General features: G+C 39.1%; 1 protein-coding gene across 18 annotated transcripts in view; it reads left to right on the forward strand.

Annotated features, from left to right (window-relative positions):
- The first annotated feature begins 1,327 nt into the window (after window positions 1-1,327).
- Window positions 1,328-19,960, forward strand: part of GPHN (gephyrin) — a 287,927-nt gene continuing 269,294 nt past the window's right edge. For all 18 annotated transcript variants that reach the window (XM_051791387.1, XM_051791390.1, XM_051791391.1 and 15 more), the window contains exon 1: window positions 1,328-1,468. In XM_051791387.1, the coding sequence (XP_051647347.1) occupies window positions 1,405-1,468 (64 nt within the window). In that variant the 5' untranslated portion in view covers window positions 1,328-1,404. The remainder of the gene's footprint in view (window positions 1,469-19,960) is intronic.

Here is a 19,960-nt window from a genome sequence, read left to right on the forward strand (position 1 = left end):
GGGTTCAGGCTTACACCCACCCACATATGTTGTATTATACCATTGCATAACCAGAGATCCCTGGAGCCTGAATTCTCAGTCTCTATGGCTGCACACACTGTAGCTGCTGTGCCAATATAGAAATACTGATATCGTGTGCTGGTGCACCACCCCATCAAAGTGCTACTAGTGTGACTTTCCCTGAGATAAAGGATATTTCTTCAGCCCTTTGGTTTTTCTTTGTGCTACTTGTCCATCTGAGAAAATTATATGCTAGAGGAAACTCCTGAAATGGCTCATTTATGCCTACGCAAATTACAAATTCTTTCAATAATTGCTTGTTAGTATGCAGTCAAAAGGAGACTAATATGGAGTCTATTAACAAGGTAGCATTGAAAACTCAACTGGAATATCCTAAAATATAAATACCTGCTGAAGTAAGAGGGCTTGAATTTTGACAGTGGGTTGTCATTTGCAGTCAATGATGTTGTTAAATGTGGAAGACATTTGCCTACACATCCAAAATGAGTTTAAATATTTGCTTCTTGAGAGTTTCCACTGTCATACAGAAAGACAAAAAAAGATACTTGCTATGACAATAAGTTGCTTTATCTAAACAACTGTTGCTTTAGCTTTAAGCTCAGAGGAAAGGGGAAGGTCTCACAGGTGAGGGAAGGGAAATGGCCTGAGAAAGTTCCAAGAACACCTGGCTGAGCCCAAGGGGACTCAAAAGTTGGTGGAAAAACTTTGTGGTTTTGTATTTCTCACTCAGAAAAGGAGGGTCATGGGAGACCTTCTCAGTCTCTACAACTCCCTGAAAGGAGGCTGTGGGCAGGTGGGAGTTAGTCTCTTCTCCCAGGTAACAAGCAGCAGGACAAGAAGAAATGGCCTCAAGCTGCACCAGGGGAGGTTTAGATGGGACATCAGGAGGAATTTCTTCACAAAAAGGGCGATTAGACATTGGAATGGACTGCCCAGGGAGGTGGTGGAGTCACCATCCCTGGACGTGTTCAAGCAATGACTGGATGTGGCACTCAGTGCCATGGCGTAGTTGACCGGGTGGTGTTCGGTCATAGGTTGGACTCGATGATCTCAGAGGTCTTTTCCAGCCTAACTGATTCCGCGATTCTGTGATTTCATGCTAGCCAAGAGCCGGGATGATGACCATCCTTGCTGCCGATCTTTTCCCACTATCTGAGGTCTGAGGAATTTAATTCTCAGCTCCGCGTAACCAGACGGCGGTTCTGGGGGCCGGCGCTCTCGGCACTGGATTGGTGCTGCCTGCGCCGGGTGCCGCGCGCGGATCTCGCGCTCCCCTCGCCCGCGCCGTTGTACCCGCTGGCCCCGCCCCCCGCCCCGCCCCCGCCCCGCCCCCTCTGCGCCCGCGCCGTTCCCCCCCCGGCAGTGCGGAGCTGCGCCGCGAACATGGCGTCCGAGGGCATCATCCTCACCAACCACGACCACCAGATCCGCGTCGGCGTCCTCACAGGTACGGCCCGCGCCGGCCGCGGCGCCGGGGGCACAAGAGGGGCGGTCGCGGGTCGGTGCGCGCCGCGGGCCGCCCTGCGGGGTGCCCTTTCGGCCGCCTTTCTCTCCCGTGGCGGCGCCGCCGCCGCCGCCGCGCAGGGAGCGCCGCTCCGCCGTGCGCGCGGTACCCGAGGCCCGGGGCCGGGGTCGGGGCGTGGGGGCGGCGCTCCGGCCGCCGGCGGCAGCGTGAGCGCGGGGCCGTGCGGTGCTGGGCAGCGCTGCCGCAGGCGGGCGGGCGCCGCAGCCCCGGGACTGCCCCGGGGTAACCGCGCCGAGGGGACGGGGCGCGCTGGTGGGCGAGTGCCGGAGGGGCCGGGACGCGGCAGTGCTGCCTCCGAACGCGGCGGAGCCGTGAGTGCGAAAGCGCTGGAGAAGGGAGCCCTTGGCCGGCGCCGGCTGCGGGCCGGCAGGTGCCGGGCCTGCCTTCTCCGGGCGGGAGGCGGCCTGAGCTCCCGGCCGCGGGAATACCGGAGCGCGGCACGCTCCGCACGACAGGTCTTTTGGGATGGCTCCTTCCCCTCCCCCTCTCTGGCCTTTGCTTTGGGCGAGGGGGATGCCTGTGTGCGCTCTGTTGGGAGGGGTAGGAGGGCATTTATGATGCTGCTGCTCATAGCGCACGGATGATCCTCTAATAAACCCCTGGCACATGACCTGCGGTGGCTGCACAGAGGGGCTCCCGCAGCCAGTACGTGTGTTGCAGGCCGGGGGTCTCTTTGGGGGCCTTTGCGGTATGTCGGTGCCTCGCAGCGCTCGGCGCTCCGGGGGGCGCGCGTTGCGCTCAGAAGCGGAGCCCCGGGGGGTTCTGGAGTATCAGGGCGTAAATAGCGTTCCTGTGCAAGGAAGGCGCGAGAGATTTTAGCGAGATTTTTGGGCGTCAAGCTGGGAAGGTTTCACCGGGAGTCTGGGAAGACATGACTGTTCATGGACAGCGGCGTTGTGAGCTCGCTTAGGAGTCGGAGAATGTTCGGACTGAAAAGGGGGTACGTTCATGGGAGAGGAGGCCTGGATTTAGCCCGAGGGTTATTTGTTATCGCTGGCAGCGTTTAACCCGAGCGGCACGTTCGGAACCGCCCGTGCCCGCGGGGAGCCCCGGCGCTGTTCCCATGCCGGGTGCTGATCCCGCCGCCGGGAGGGCGAGGAGTGCCGGAGGGATGGTGCCCTTCCCTCCTTCCCTTCCCTGGAAGCGCTTGGCCGCAGGATAATTTTGACAGTAAACTGCTAGAAAAGCAGGGTATGATACAAGTGGAAATCCTTAGCGTTGCTTTCAAATTCCAGGCAGTCAGATCTTTAATAAGGACAGAGTGGATTGGACCAGATGCAAAAGTCAGACGGGGGGGGGGGAGGTGTTCCCTTTGTTCCTGAAGGCTAGGACATGCCTGCCACTACCTACTGCTGTAAAAGTTAAAGTGAAAATGGGGTACCTGCTGACAGAATGCTCTTTGCATGTTTTGTACAACTTGATGTTCTGTAACTTGGATTGTTATTTTCTTTTGATCAGTGAGTTGTAATAATTTTCATATGTAATTGTTCTCAGAATGCAATACCAGATACATATAGTGTTATAATAATTTAAATAACGATTAAGTCTTGCAACAGATTCAGATAATCTTTCAGAATATATTGGTTTTTACTTTGTACTATAAGTCCTGTTTGATCACTGTTAAACTCTTTCAACTTTGTATCATAATTTGCAATTCCATTGAGAAGAGCTTGTGGCCTGATTTTAATTTTTTGTTTTTAAAGGAAAACCAAAAGTCATAACCAAACAGAACAGTTTCAGCTCTTTTCCCCTTCATGTAATTGTTTTGAATTCCAGAGTGAACATTTTTGCAAAGAATTATTTTGCCATTTTGAAAGGGCTCACCTTGGTTTCTAACAGTTTTCCTAGCCCCCTTTTTGTGTATGTTTTTAGACATGAAATAAAATTTTATATAAATGTGTTACTTTAATAGCATACATTGGACTAACCTTAATTATTTTTCGCTCTAGAATTTCCTTTAACCCCGAAAGAGAACATTTGCACTTTGGAGGGTTTGGAACCCCTAGCTGTTTGTGCTTTTTCAGCTGTGGAAAGACAGCAAACTAAAAAATTCACTCTTCTGAATTTTTCTCATAGAAATGAACTAATAATTGCTTCTTGGCTGGTGTCTGGAGGAATAGGTGTGGAAATGGAAAGATTAGGTATCCAAACTTTTTTTTATTTTATCATTTAGAATAGCTTACTGATCAGAAATAAGATAAATAACATGAATCTTTTAGCTTTTCAAATTAAGATCATAGCCATATGTTTGTTTTCTTAGCAGTATATACTTGTGGTCTTACCAGCACAGGAATACAGATTTATGTTCCTGTTGGACCTGGTATGCACAGTTTAGAAAATAATTGTTACTGCACTTTATGGTCAAATGCAGATGGAATTTAAATTTAATTAGAAGCAACTCTGTTTAATTAATTTGGAGTAAATTTCTGTGTTTATTTTTAAATGAGGACATATAAAAATTATTTGGGCACATTGTTAGTCTTGTCTGTTGTAGAGACTGATGCACGTGGCTCCAGAGTATATTAATACAGAGTGAGTAAAGTTTGCCATGTAGCTTAGCTTCATTGCATTCAGTTTTGTTTTGGATAAGTTACTGTATTTCTTTGTGGTTGGTAGACCTCTGTGTTTATGTGTGTATTGCTAGTTTCCATCTAGAAACAAATGTATACTTTTTTCACTTGTGACAAATTAAGACCACTACAAGGGACTAGAGAAATAGAAATTTTGTTTATTGTTTACCCAAAGTAACTTACTGTGTTCAAATGCAAAATTATGTAGAATGTAGCATCTTGGGCTTTTTTACAAATATTGCTTGTTAACTTCTCTTATATCCAAACTGTCAAGGTCTCTTAATTAAGAGTCAATGATAGGAATATAGTCCATAATTAGGACATTTTTCTCAATGTGAATTAACTGTCTTCCCGAAATCAGGAAAAGTACTTTAGTGTATACAGCATCTATGGATTTGCAAATGTAATTCATATTTATTTTTGAGTTGCTATACAGAAAGTTGTAGAGTTAAGCTTCTTTACTGAAACAGTAGAAAATATCAAAATGACAGATTGCAAAACTGTGAAACTTGTAAACTAGAGGGTTGTGTCTCATGTGAATAGGAAGTCTCACTGGTTTGTGGGTAGGAAATTGCGTTCCAATACTTGTGCGTTATTGTTTTAAGAAGTTTTGCAATTTGTGAAAAGAGTGCAACTGTGGAACTGTCCTACTCAGCCCCAGTGTTTAATGAAGTGTTCAAATTAAAGATACTGCTCACTTAGGTTCCAAACCTAGGTCTTCTGTCTCCTACCTTTGATATGTAGTGCAGTCACATGAGCAAATAATAGAGGTTCAGTGTTATGTTGTCATGAGGTTACCCTTAGGGTAAAATAGATATAAAAAGGGCTGCAATGCTAGATGTCAGATTGGGAGATTTTTTGTGATGGACTAACAGAGTTGGGCTAACAATGGCCAAAGTTTTGTCATTTAAATGTTCTTGATACCTTCTTTTAAAAAAGAAACACACACAGAGTAACAAGAAATGTGGGGTAGGTAAACAAATGCAAAAGAGGAGACGTATGCATTTATGGTAAAGGTTGGATTATATGTATGCTCTGTATGTGCTTCCTTAGTAAAATAAAAATCTGAATTATTCTGGTTGCCCCTTGCAAGCCTTTCGTATTTGGAATATCTCAAACAGAACAGTTGTTAATCAGTTACTAGTGGTGTCAGGTTATTGAACCTGGATTAGTAAGTACAGAATTTTGTAATGCTAAATTTGGCTAGAAAAGGGTAGAAAAGGTGCTGTGCCCAGAGTTGAATCAGTATTAGGTCCACCTTCACTGATGGTGGCATTGGTAAAAGTTGCATAATCTGTGACCTTTCTTGTTTTGAGAGGCTAAAGCAGACCCTTGACTAGAACTGTCCAGAGAGATCTAAATGATGTTGCCATCTCCACTAGCCTGATGGAAAAAACCATACTCTTATTTCTCCCTGTTTGCTCTTATTTTGTCTTTTTTTTTCTCTCCATCCTCATTTTCTTACTTACCTCTCTTCTTGTTTTCTTTCCAGTAAGTATCTAATATAGCTGGTCAAAACTTGAAGTTTTCTTACATGTTTTTCTTGTTTTGGTCCCCCCCCCTCAAATATTCCTGATAAAAATTTGTCAGATTTTGGGTTGGCTAATAACGCTTCATTCATATAGTGGTACAGCCTTTCACCTTTGGTTGTAAAAATATTTTATGAAGGGAGTAAGGGGTTTTGGCAAAATGCAACCCTTCACTAATGGTTTCTTCTTAAGGTATATTCTTCTTCCTTTCTTCCTCTATGTAAAGATTAGAATATTTTGAAGGATAGCTGTTGCCATAGACCTAGATAATAAAGCAAATATTTGTGAATGTGTAACCTCAGACCTTGTTTGTTCTCTTAACGCTGCAGTGTGAAAGATGACAGGGGTCTGAGACCGCTTAGCTTTTTGAAATGATACAGTGTGGACATTGTGTCTGAATGCATCACTTGGAAGCAAACTCGCTTCTCAGATGGTGAGGGCGTTGTCTACTTGACAACCTCACCCAAAGAAGTTCCCTGGGCAGATTTGAAGTTCACTGATATCAATGTTTTGTAAACATTATCTTTGAGAAACATGGGGAACGATATACTGAGAATGTCACTATATATTGGTCGGACTGTTTTAGGAATATATATGCTGTCTGTTTTCTAACTAAAAAGTTATATGCCTGTCTCCTATTTTATGAGGAACATTCTCATGACTTTCCTCCAAGACTCTTCATTAATAACATGCAAGTTGCAAGATCTTTTCTCGGTGGTGATGCTAGTCATATTTTGGACATGCATTGGAATTTGTGATAAACTTTCTTATAGAGGTGTGTGTGGGAGGGTGAGGACTGACAGTAGCTTTGCTGGGACTTACTGTCTAATTGTCTAAATTGAAGTTGCTTAGTTTTTTGCTTGTAATCTGACTTCCTCTCCAAAATTATGCCTTGTTGGGCACTCATCTTCAAAACAGATTAAAGGCAGCAGCTTTTCCTGGAAGCCTTAGTTTTCTTCCAAAAGCTTAGTTCAGCAAGAAAATTCTGGACATAGAGAAATGCTGCGCTTCCATTAAGAGTAAAGCATTCTGGATTCGGAGCAACATTGATTTTCATCTTTCTCAGCTCTAAGGCTGTCATAATGTTGAGTTTGTCCATAGACATTAGATCTCCCTCTTTGCCATTTGTAACCGTACGTCACAAAAGCATTTCTTTCTGATTTTTGATATGGCTATGATGATAAGCTTTAATGTCTCATGAATGTGATCCATAAAATTGCCCGGTTTCCATTTTATAGTTTATCTGTGCTTTACCTTTTAAACTAAAAGAGGAAGAAAGTCCTGGCTTTTTCCCCCTGTTTTTTTAATGTGCAGTGTGGAACAAAAATAAGTGACTGAAATCCCACTGTACTTACTGTTTAGTTTGTTTGCTACAATACTGTTTCTTTTGAATGGGAAGAAATGGAAACACTGAAATTAAGAGCATCTAAAGCAAGAGATTAAAACATCCCTGTATAGTTGGGAAATAATTAGTACCTACTTATGTAAGAAATGGCAATTAATTTGGAGGTTTATGTGTTTTTATAGAACAGGGGTAAGAAGTCTTGTGTATTCAGTGTTTCTTGATTTGGACTTTACTTATCCATATACAGTTGAAAGACTTCCATCTTCACCCACGCTCCATGTCTGTAGTTCATATGTAGCAGCACAGAGCATACCCATTACATTATGTTTTCATTTACTTTTCTAGGTTTGTATTTGTCTCCTTTTCTGGTACTGCAGGAAAACTTTCCGCGTTATTTACCCTAAAAGTTAGGGATTGTGAATTTCATGAGAACTGGCTTAGTTCTGGGAAAACCTTTAGTTGGTCTGCTGGCCTCGTTAGCTGGACAATAACAGAATATGTGATCATCAGGCCATGTTTTGGGCAGTCCAGCTTACAAAAACCTGATATGCAGACATAGTATTCCACCTTTAATGTTGATTTAGTTGGATCTGTCTGATTGTTTGTTTTTCAAGTGAGAGAGTAGTGCATCTTTGTTGAGAGGAACTTTTATATTATGTTAGGATTTCACCCACAGCTTTTCTGAAAATGTCTGTCTTGAAATTTATTACACTTCAAAAGCAAAGAAGTTTGCTGTGCAGTGCCTTTGTGAAGTAAAAGTTAAGATTTTAACTTTGCTTTATTTTTAACTTTAACAACTAAAAAAGTTAATTTTCAGTATGTGGGAAAATCTTTTTCGTATTCTGATGGTTAAAACAGTTCTGCTGAGAGGGTTTAAATTTTTTTTTGTAGATAAGCAGGTATAACTTTTGTTGTCTGCAATTTATGAGATTGTTATGCAACAGGAGGACATGATTAATAAAAATAAGAACAAATTTTAGTTCTTGTTAAATATTTATAAGGTCTTGAAATGTGGATTAAGTAAAAGAAATAATTTACATTCTGTCCCTATATGTAGATGTAGTATGCAGCTCTTTACTGCTTAAATTGAAATGATTTTGTATTAGTAGTGTTGTGCATGACAGAATTCTTCTTGAAAGTTTAGCAGAATGCCTGAAAAAACTGTCCTTGTGGAATTGGAGGATAATAATCATAAAGTAAATGATCAGGTAGCAGCCTTTTTCCTGTGGAATGTTTTTAATTAATTAAAAAGTAGAACAGCCTTTCAGGCTTGTGGTTGTATGTGGTTTTTGTGTTTGGTTGGGTTTTTTTTGATTTTTGTTGTTGTTGTTGTTGTTGTTGTTGTTGTTGTTAAATCTCAAGAAAAATAATTGAGAAAAATAAGTTAAAATTTAAAAGGAACAGTAATTGCATGAAAAAGCGCTTGGGAAAAATAGACTTAATTTGGCAGTTATCTTGGAAAATCTCCTTTTGCAAGTAAGAGATTTGTCTGTGATGTTTTGTTTACTTGTTTTGTTTTCATACTAATTTACCGAGGCCTATTTTATGCCTAACTTGTCAAGTGGAAAAAAAATATCATAATCCCTTAAGAATAATATTCTGTGTACATTTTGCAAAATCTGGCAAAACAGGGCTCTATCCCACTGTTACAATGTGGGTGAATGATATTTTGTAAGGAATAAAATGCATTGTCTGTTCCTTCTGCTATAAGATAAACCAGAATTCCACTGTCTGACTTCAATGATTAGGGAATAGCTGTGTATAAGAAAATCTATTTTGAGCAGTAGAGTGTTTTTTGATATATAGCAAGACCTGAAAGAACTGACTCAACATTAATTTAGCTTCATATGCGAGCTACCTAGAGCAGTAATCTTTAATAGTTTTATATGTGGTATGACACTTCATTATGTATTCAACATACCAATTATATACGTAGACCAATATAATAAATATATTAAGTATTGCTTATATATTTAGGATCACAGCTGTAGAAATACATGTTTCTCAGAAATACTTTTTCTAATTAAATTACATCACTTATTATGTAATAAAGCAAAGAAGCAGAATACATGTGGGCTTTGAACTATAATACTTCTGGGGCCTTTTAGTGCTTACTGTGTAGTTATGAAATTGTTAGTTTTCTTCATTGTCCTGTGTATTGTGGGGAATTTAAAATCTATGTGGAATATTTTTCCTTTAAATAATCTTTCTTGCATGTATTTTTTTTGGTTTTCCTCGCTATCATATATGACTTTTGAGAGTTAAAAGTGGGAAGTATATGTTAAAGTATATGGTGTGGGGGTTTTTGTTGTTTTTTTTCCTGGTGTTTTAGATTGGGTTTGGGGGGTTTTTTGGGGGGAGAGGGGACTATTGGCTTTTTCTTTTTCGCTTTTTTTTTCTTTTTTTGGGGGGAGGGGGTAAATGTATGGTGGAGAGCATTTATATTCATACTGAAATCTAGGAAGTGAATTGTTTATTCAGAATCATCTTATGGGAAGTTGTATGAGTGAAAAATAGTATGCATACGTCAGGAATTAAAATGATTTGCAGTAAAGTGTCCTGCAGATCTGCATCAGAAGGGAAAGGTTTCTAGGACCTCTGCAAATGATGCTTGCCATTAAAAAGAAAAATCCCCTTTTCTCTTAGCAAGCTGCTCTTAATGTCCCAGGATAGGCCACTTGGGAAGGAATTGATAGAAAGACGTGAGATGAAGTCTGTAAAGTCTTCATTCCATAATTGTTGAAGAAACATTGAATGTGGCACTAGTTAGGAATTCTGCAAACCAATACACTTCTACTCTGCTGTTTCTTACCCCTTCTTGAGACAGTTCTCATGGGTTTAGGAAGACAAAGCAGACTGCAAAAGGGAAGACATTATTGTTGGGCAGGTATGTATCCTTTTACCTAGGTACCTGCAAATCTTGTCCTAGGGAAGTGTGGCATGGCAGGATGTTTCTAGAAGAAGGTTTCCAGGCATTAGGTAGTTTCCCATGTATGTGGTCCTTTCATAAGCTGTAGAGTGGTGACATAGCAATGTAGACAGTGAGAAGCCAAAGGCATACTATGTACTCCCTGTCAGAAACTTCACCTCAGGAAAAAAACTGGGAGAAAGCAGCAAAATGCCTAAAGTAAGTACGTATCTGTTAAGAAAAATACTTGTTTCCAGAAAAAAAAAAGGCAAAAAACCCCGTAAGATTAAAGGGAATACGTACTTCTTATTTCCGCTTTTTTTAGCCTAATTTCCCTTTTTAGTTGTGTGAATACTCAAGGGGAGGCATTAAATAAGCCTACAGCAAATCAAGGATTCTCAAAATCAGCTTCCTTGGAGAAATAAGCTGTAAATTAAGCGCACTGAGGAAAAAAGTTGCGAAACATATCTTTAAAAGATAGGGCAGGGACAAAGTGTTTCTGTAGATAATGCTCAGAAAACTCCAGGGATGCTGAGATAAAGTTGCAACAGGTGTTCTTATGTGTGTAACTCCTGCTCATTAAAACTTTACTATGGCTAGTGTACTCTGATTTCACACTCTGAAAAAATTTGAGAGAATATTAGGAGACAAATAGCATATATAAAGTGGAGGTTTTGGGGAATGTTTTTGTAATCTCCAAGTTTTTCTCCTCCTGTTTTTATGCTGTCCTAAAGGAATTCTTTCTTGGATGGTTACTCTAATGGTAACCATCCTTTGCCTTGATAGATGTAGTAGGTCAGTGAGGTATAACTCTCGAGCTACTAGCTTTAGCTAAATCTAAATCAAAATACTTCTAGTTATTGTAAAATATACTTGATGATAGGCTTTTTTAATGATCACTGTAATCAAAGAGACCGAAAAGTCTGCAGGGGGAATTGCTTTCCCTCCTAACCTGCCATTGTAAAGGATTCCAAACCATTCCCGTTCTGGTCATCCAGACATTTGTTCCAGCATTTATTTAGCAAAATAAAGAAAAGAACAAACCAGTAGAATACGTAGAATAAACCAGGAGGCATGTTGAGATTTTTTGAGAGAAATCTTTTCAAGTAACATGACTGTAGGGTAGTGCTGTATGACATAATTCTTTGGACAGATGGCAAGCACAGAGCTTCAAAAAGTTGGGAATGGTCATGTTAGTAACATGGATGTGGTTCAAGTTGGGTATACTTCAACTGTTTCAGAATCTAATGCTGTTCTGACATCTGTTTTTTAGAGATGTGCCCTGTTCCTAGGTAAGCTGTCAAACCTTTAGGTCTGATCTTGCCAGTTAAATTCCAGCATGGTAAGAATTAAAGCTATTACTGGTGTCTCCAGGGTACAGGACCTTCTTATCTGAGTGAGACTCAGGCTTTTTTCCTAAGCATCAAGGATCAAAATGGAAATTCCGAAGTTCATGTTAAAAGCAACTGCTGAAAAAAGCAACTGATGAAGAATTTCCTGTGATCGTTAAGCTTCAAGGAAGCTCACCTGCCTGTTCCTATTTCTTTATTCCAAAGGGTGTAACTCTAGTTCATGCACAATGGTTTCTGTACACGACTTTTCTCTTTGGCTTGGCAGTTGATCAAAGAGAATTAGTGAAAATACTAGTTGTCATTTCACCATTGTTTTGTCAGAAAAGGGTTCAAGTAGACTTTTTTTGAGTCCTTTGATGAACAGAACATCTTTCTGGAAAAGGCATCTGAGGCAAATTTCTGTATAGCATTAAACTGGGACATCATGGATTATCTTTAGTATTAGAAAAATCTCTTAATTCCTTGAAAGCTTGTCTTGTATTTCATTATTGTTATGTGTTAAGTTGCTGTGACGACTCATCAAATGGTAAGGGAGATTTTTGATGTGCAATAGTAATAATTTTCAGTATTTCTTACCAGAATAGTAGCAGCTTCTAGTACACTCCAGAATAATTTTAGCAAGTCTTCAGATTATTCCTAGGATACTGTTTCTGCACTGGGCAAACACCTGCTAAAAATGTTTTACCTGTGCTACAGCCTCCAGAAAGTAAATTCAGCTGTGTGTATGAAAAAATATGTGGAGAAAAATTACTTTAAAATGAATGGTCGAGATCTTATTAGCATCTAGAAAGTATGGAATGATTGGGGCACATTCAGGAGCTTTTTCGATGTTTAAGATGTTGTGAAAATATGAGCCTGGAGCCATTTGAGGCAACAGTAAAATAAATATTGTAATTCCTTCAAAGTATAAATTTAAACTTAACACCCCTTAGATACTGATGTTCCAAGTAGCAGCCATTGCAGGAAAAAAAATACCCAAGCAAATGCAGAAATTCTTTATGTTTGGATAATTAGGTACTCTCAATTCTGCAGTGATAAGTAGGCAATTTAAAAAAAAATAAATTATTTTGTGCTGTACCTATATAAACCTTTTGACTGTAATTCACTAAGTTAATTTTGTGATTTCATTCAATTTAAGTCTATGTTAGCAGGTAGTGCTGCCTTAGAGAAGCAGATCTTTGTACTGGGGGTTTCACATTTGCACTGTTCAGGATGTTGTGGCTCACGCTAGCTCAAAACCCATGGAGTGACATCAGCCATTGTTGGAGTGCATTAGATGCACTCTTGGAGTACATCTCATTTAGTTTTGTTCAAGATGATTTCAGTGTTTTTGATTCTTCTCTTCACTGTGAATCAAAGTATGTTGACTGGGGACTGTCAGGAGTAGCTCAAAAGCCACACTCTTGAACCACAAGCACAAGAGCTAATATACACACACTATTTGCTGTTTTTTGCCTCCATGGCATTATGTGTACCTCTTAGAATTCTTGTGCATGCCAGAGACATCTTCCAGTGGGCAGCACGGAGGAGACTTTCCTAAGGGTGCAAAGTGACCAGAAAGATACTGACTCTTGAACTGGTCCTGTGTGAAAGTGATGTGGATTAATTAGGGCATAACCTTTGGATACTCTGGAGACAGTGAGACATGCATTTTTTAACTAGCCTTGAAATTACTCTTAACTTAAACTAGCCTGAAATAAAGTTCAGTAGTATGTAAAAGTGTTTCAAATGACCAAAATTAGCCATAGAATTACAAATTGTTATCAAAGCTATAGATGAAGAAATAACAGAAGAAGCATGTTTACACTAATACTTAGTTTGAACAGGCCCTCCCTGCCTCATCTGTTAGGAAAATACATGCAGCACCTTGTTAGGAATTTTATCTTCCTGTGTTCACTACGTCTCAAGGTGAGTTATTCAGAGATAATTTTCTTCAGGTGTACCATGCAGTCTGCTGTGGTCACTGCTTTAGAGCCTAACAGGGCTCTGTCCAGGTTTAATCTTATGCCATATGGAATTTTGGCAAAGGTTCTATCATCAGTGCTGCTTGTTCACTGCCATGCTGTGCTGTGCTGGCATAACCTGTTATGTGGCTGTGCAGGCAGGGAACTGAAACAGCTAAAACTGAATCTGCCAGAAAAAAAGGGATCCTTTTGAGCTGAATCAGCTGTGTGATCTGGTTCAGCACTGAGTTCTGCTGACTTTTGCTCCAGTAGGTGGATGGTGAGCAAGACTGGCAATTTTTTACCTCTGTTGTCATGTTTTTTCATTTCTATTCCTTCTTAGTACTCTTCTATCCTGCCATTTTCCCCCCTATGCAAAACAAATTTAACTGGCTAACCTAGTGGAAAACTACTCTTTGAGAGATTAGTTTTCTTCAGCCTGAACAAACTGAATCAACTCAGCAAGAGACTTCAGGAGTACCAGTTTGAGAGAGGAGCTGGCTTGCACGGGTGGGATAGGTAAATGTGGGAGATAGGAATTCTGCTTTCTGAACACAGCTCAAACAGATGTAATCTGTTTTGTGCAGTTCACTTGTGTCAGTTTGGAAGGTAGTCTTGATACTCCTTTATCTGGCTGTGTTGTCTCCTTTCTTGCAAGTATTGCTTTGTCAGGCCATGTGTTCTCTTGGTGATATTTACTAGCTTTTTGTGATCAAAGCCTCTGCTGAATAATAAGCAGTTAAAAAAAAACATAGTGAAGGAAGGGAAGGATTTCCTAGAATAATTGAAGTTGGAATAGACTTCCAAGATCATCAAGTTCAGCCTTGATCAAAGTGGCCTTCTGGAGCTGGGAAGGTGTGTTTAACACTGTTCTGCCATTATCACCCCAGGAAGCACCTTGGACACCTGATTGGCTTCACCTGGTCTAGATTTTCCGATCTACTTGTCAGGACTAGGAGCATCAGATAGATGCATCGCAGAATCATGGAATGGCCTGGGCTGGAAAGGACTTCAAAGCTCATGAAGACCATGGGCTTTGTGCATTATAGGAAATTTTTTGAGGAGGGTGTAGTCAAGATGTATTTTCCTGTTTTGTATGTAAACATCTTTGATTCCTGTGAGTAGTAACTAGGTGAGTATGAAGTGCTAGGCATTTGTGCTTAACGAAGAACTGAACATCTGGGAACTTGCATATGTTAGGTAACTAGAAAAGCTGAACATTAGACTTCTGCGGTGTTAAATTTGGGGAAAGGTGAACACTGTGTTACACATTTACAGGCAAGTAGCGTCTCTTTTTATGAATGTGTTAATTTTTAATAGTCAAAACTTCTAACATTTCATTTTTCTAACTTATTGACTCTAGTACTCCTGACAGAACTAGTTTGAAGATTATATACATATAATTAGTATAGATATGCACATAAACATTTATATAGTATGTATCAATAATTAAAAAACAATGAAACATTACCCATCTTTACCAGATCTAAGTTGCCTTCTGCTTGAGGGACTTCTTTGCCACCAATCAGTCTGTCATCTTACTAGCACTCAGTATAGTTTTTCTAAGCATGTCTTTACCAATCAAATTAACTATTATGCAACCTTTGAGGCTGCTAACCTGATATGTACTAAATGGCAGTTGATATGCTGTTGACTTATTTTTTTGTTGGACATCTGTCTGTACATCAACTATATAAAACATCTGCATGCAAGATCATCTTCTAATTTCACTTTTGTCCTGCATGCTGCCTTCTTGCTGACCTGAGCAGAATCATTACCTTTCTTTTGAGTGGACTGTTATGCATGTGATGGAGGTAACTGGAACAGCCAGTCACAGGCATCAGCTAGGTGAGTAAGTTAGGCTTTAGGATTCTTGATATTTCCTTAAAAAGGGGGAGGAATTGGGATGAAGAAGGAGGATAGTTTAGTTGTATAACTGTGGTCTGTGGACCATGTGCATTTGATGCAACTCAAGCCTGCTGGTCTGTGCATTTGTCCGATACTGTGTGTTTCCACCGTCTCCATGGCTGTTGTGTACAGCCCGTGGTTTTGGTATCGAAAGGCAGTGTTTGGAGATAAAGGCAGCTAGCTAAACTGAGTTGCAATCTAAGCAACATCTTCAGCATTAAGGTACATCTGTAGTGGAAGTGTGGCTTTAAAAATAGCAGAAAATACTAAAATGCTGTAGTCACTGAAAAAGCAATCATAACATAAAAAACCACTTTGTCCAAAAAAAGTTACAGATTAATAATAAAATTGGAATTTTATGGGAAGTGTGAGAAAAAGAAACTGTAGAGGGAATTCATAGCCACATTTTATAAATCAAAACCATATCATAAATAATAGCCTCTAGCAAAGAATGTAGAGACCAAGGTTATACAAATGAGGCATAAAGGTTGTTAATGGACAGCAGACCAGCTAACAGGGGGAAAAGATTTGTGTGCTTTAGTATTATGCCTCTGTAGGTATCTACAAGTGTCTTGTTTACTAGAAAAGTTTAACAAGGGCAAAATTAGGAAATTGTTTTTATAAGAAGAATAGAGTGATAAACATATATACCAGAGGCTTGTAATCCCAATAGTCTCTCCTTAAAAATCCCTTACTGCGTCTTACTGGAAGCTGACAAGTATTGAATCTTTTAGCAATTCTTTATAAATTCGTCTTTTACTCCATTTTATTAATGGCGAAATTAATCCTATTTAGAGCTCTCATGTGTCCATGAGCTCTCATTTGTCCCAGCAAAATTGTTCCTATATATGGTGAACGAAATGTGAACTGATGTAGATGATAGTATTTTGCCAAGCTCGTTTTCAGTGAATTTCTTTCAGTTTACTATGAGTAAATGCTTGTGCCCACACAGCAGAGATGGGAGCAAGTTGCTGCCAGTAGGAAGAAGGTAGGGGTTTTTTCTTGTGCTAATAATGCATGAGAAAAACTGGTCTTTGACCAAGACATTAGTGGCCCATGTTCTTGGAGAATATACTGTTACCAGGCCTTCAAAACTTGTATTATTACTGTAGTGCACTTTCACCAAAATCAGAAGTTACATTCTTCAAAAAGATTGAATGGATACCATTACATCTAGTAGCCTTGTGCACCACCCATTGGCCACTGATTGCAGTTTCAGAGTGGGTGACCTGAGGCTGCCTATAGTGGTCCAGAACTCAATTACCTGTCTTTCGCTTAATCATGCTCACAGAAGCATATGTTGGTTTTGAGTTCGTGGGATATTTCTCTCTTTTTTGGATACAAAATGTTTGGCTTCCTGGTTTGGAAGTAATTGTGATACTTCTGGGTGGTGTCTGGTTGATCTGTGAATCTGCTCCTACTTCACTAATGTCTGCCTTCACAAGAACATTAGGTTCTGTTTATTTTAATTACTTGTCTTTATTAAACTCTATAGAACTATTGAGTGTTTGCTGAGGTTTCAGAATTTAATTATGGCTCCTATTACAACTGATACAAAAAAGGTGGGGCATAGGGAAGTACTCCCAAGATTTTCAGCAGTTCCTTTTTCATTTCACCTTCTCACCATGGAGCAAAATGCTTGAGCATACTACTACACTTAATGATTGCAAGATAATAAAGCATTAAAAACCTTAGCTCTTCTTTAAAAACAATGGAAGATAAAAAAGTAAGACCAACAGATTTCTTTGCTGTCATTTTCTTCCATGTCTGACTTTTAATCTTTGCATTTGGTTTAAATTGTGGTGGCTAAATTCTGGAAATGGCTTTTCAGTGCCTTTCTGCTATTTTTGCATTGGAAATACTCTTCAGTTACTGTTATTTCTGTTCCTGTGTAAGTCTTACTCTTTTGTGAATTGACAAAGGCATACTTCCTTTGGGACTGACTAATATCTTTTGTTGCCTGTAACATGACAAGCTATACTGAAATCTTTCTTAACAATGTTGGAGTTTTTTTGTTTAATTTTATTTTCATTTGGGTGTGTCTTGATACAGTTTGTTGATCAAATACATCATATATCTCATTGAAATTGTTTTTGGTGTTAGAAGAAAAAATCAACCTCTTGAATGCAACTAGATCGAAGGCTTTCTTATAGAATTTCTACTAAATGTGAAGTACTTCTTTTCTTGGAACTTTTTTGTTCGTAACTGCTTTGAATTGACATCTCCTGGAATCTCAGGATTTCATTATCAGGTTATCAGGTGCATCGTCATAATTATCTTTGTTTTCTCATTTTATTGTTTCCTTCTTTTTTTTTTTTAATCTAAGAGATGACAAGGCATATCTCCCACTTTACCTCATGTTCTTGAATGTCTTCTTAGGCAACTCAGTGAAATACTTTTATTTCCCAAACTCCATCTTTCTTGTATTAGCATAGCTCTGAGAAGGATGTGTTTTCCTGTATAAAACTGCTTGTAAATATTACCACTTTTGACCATGGTGTTAATGTTGATTCTTTCAAGACTTTAATTTTTTTCCCTGTGTTTATTTTATTTTGCAGCCAGTGAGCTTTTTACTAGTCTCTTGTCCAGGAGGATATATCTGCAGAGTGTACTTCTTTTATGTGGAACAAAGGAAGTAATTGAAAGAAATCACTGAAGGTGATTGTGTGGGTTGACCCCATCCAGCAGCTGAGCCCCCACCTAGAGGCTCACTCACTGCCCCCGAGCAGGATGAGGGACAGAATCAGAAAAGCAAAACTGAGGAAACTCATTGGTTGAGATAGTCAGTTTAATAAGTGAAGGAAAGGTGTGTACCTTACTGAGATCAAGATAGACAATATCCACTGCTGTCTACCAAGCCAGTCATTTCCTTGTAGATTTTGTTAGGCTGAGCTCTGTGTTCTTCTGCATTTTTTATCTACCTGTTAGTCAGACAGGTAGAAAAGTATAGTTTTCCTTTGTGTGTGGCCTTCTGCCGGATGGAAAGCACCTATAAGAAATTTTATACCTTGTTCTACTAATCTGTCTGCCCCCTTTCTTCATGAATACGGGCAGTTTATAGGTCAGTGCAAGGAAGCAAGACAATTGAATTGTCCACTGTATGGCTTTGCCATCTGGTACACATCCTGTAAAGACTTTTATGAACATCTTTTGTCTGTTTGCATTGTTGGCTTCTGGTTTTTCTACAATTGGTGAGTAGTATTTCTGCTTCTCTCATGTTAGTTTTTTGTAGCTGTTGAAAAACCTTTGGAGATTCATCTCTTTTTCTTGTCTCTTCACTGGAATCAGAAATGGAAATTCAGCTTCCATACTTTCAAGGGATTTCCTTCCTAAGGAGAACAAAAAGTATACATTGTAACTGTTAGTTCCATTTGAGTCAATGTAATACATTTGCAATGTTCCCCTGGGCTGTTACACAACTGTCTAATGTCAATTACTGTGTTGATGATGCCTCTTAAAATACAGACTATTTTTTTAAACTATGGATGTGAATGTAATTAAAGTAAATCCTTTCATTGGATGCTCATATGAGATCATTTGAATAAGGATGGGTTTAAAGATGTTTAAAGCTCACAGTACTGCACAACATAACACTGTTCTGTGATTTATTCTATATTCAATGTAATTTGAGATATACTGAATTGTGACTGATAGCATTGTTCTCTGTGTATGAAGTTCTTTCTGCCAAAATACATTATTTATTATTTATACATTTTGTACATTTCTTTTATTTACATAAGTACTTTCCGAATTCTCAGGTAAAAAGGAAGTCTTGTAACTTACATGCCAGATAGGCTACTTGCTAAAAAGAAAAAAGTTTTTTTAGTCTTGGAGGACAAGATGCAGTAGTAAACTGATATGAGAGGTTCTTGAATAAACTTTGATTTCTGTTTTAGCTTGGATTCACTCTCATAATTAACTTTGGCTACTGTATCCTGACTTTTAAAATACGGTGTACTAGTAAAACACGCTTGTTGGGTATTTAAGAATTTCTGAGAGAAGTAGTATAATGCAATATATAAGTTAAGATATCCCTTGAGGCCACAGTCAATTTGAATATTAAATGAGATATCATTTATTAAATATCTATATAACAGTCCCTGCATCAAGGGCCTGCAGATCATATACAAAACCAAAATGTAGCAGTTCAGAGATGGTCTTAGAACATAAATAATAATTTCATTTCACTTTAGTTTTTCTGTTTTAAAAGAGTGATTTTTTCGGATTTTTCTGTGCTTGAATATTGTTTCTTACTAAGCCTTTTGACATCAAGTAAACCGGATTAGATGTCTTGAAAGCATTACATGGACACAGCTTTGTTCTTGGTCCCATTCTCTTTAGTTCCTCATTTTTTTAGCAGAATACTTTAGTTTATAATTTGTTAGCTGAATAGCTAAAATTCTGTAGAAATAGTTTGTCTACTCTGTATTAAATAAATGCCTCACTAAAGTATGAACTCACTAGTCTGTTCATATTAGCTAGTCCAGAGAAGTATAATTCTGTATATTAGAATTACGTAATGTATATTTTTGTTGTATACTTTGCTATAACAGAGTCAAGAGGCTTTGGATTTTTCCTCATAGTCTGTCATAAGGGTATTACCAATTTTTTACCCTTTCTGGATGAGGCCTAAAGTGCAGTCATTAAACTAAAGGAAAGACTTGAAATAAAAAAATAGTATTCTAAGAGTAATAACTATATATTTTTTTAATAATTAAGGTTTACAAACCTCTTAATTTACTGAGGCACTACTAGTCTACTGGAAATGACATACATGGAATGATACATTTTGCCTTCCTTTTACATCTGAGCTTTTACTTCTGACTGCATCCTTCCTTGCTTCAGGGAATAAGAATTTG

The sequence above is a fragment of the Manacus candei genome, unplaced genomic scaffold, assembly GCF_025592945.1.
Source record: "Manacus candei isolate 608988 ecotype Guabito, Panama unplaced genomic scaffold, ASM2559294v1 h1tg000033l, whole genome shotgun sequence".
Taxonomy (NCBI): Eukaryota; Metazoa; Chordata; class Aves; order Passeriformes; family Pipridae; genus Manacus; species Manacus candei.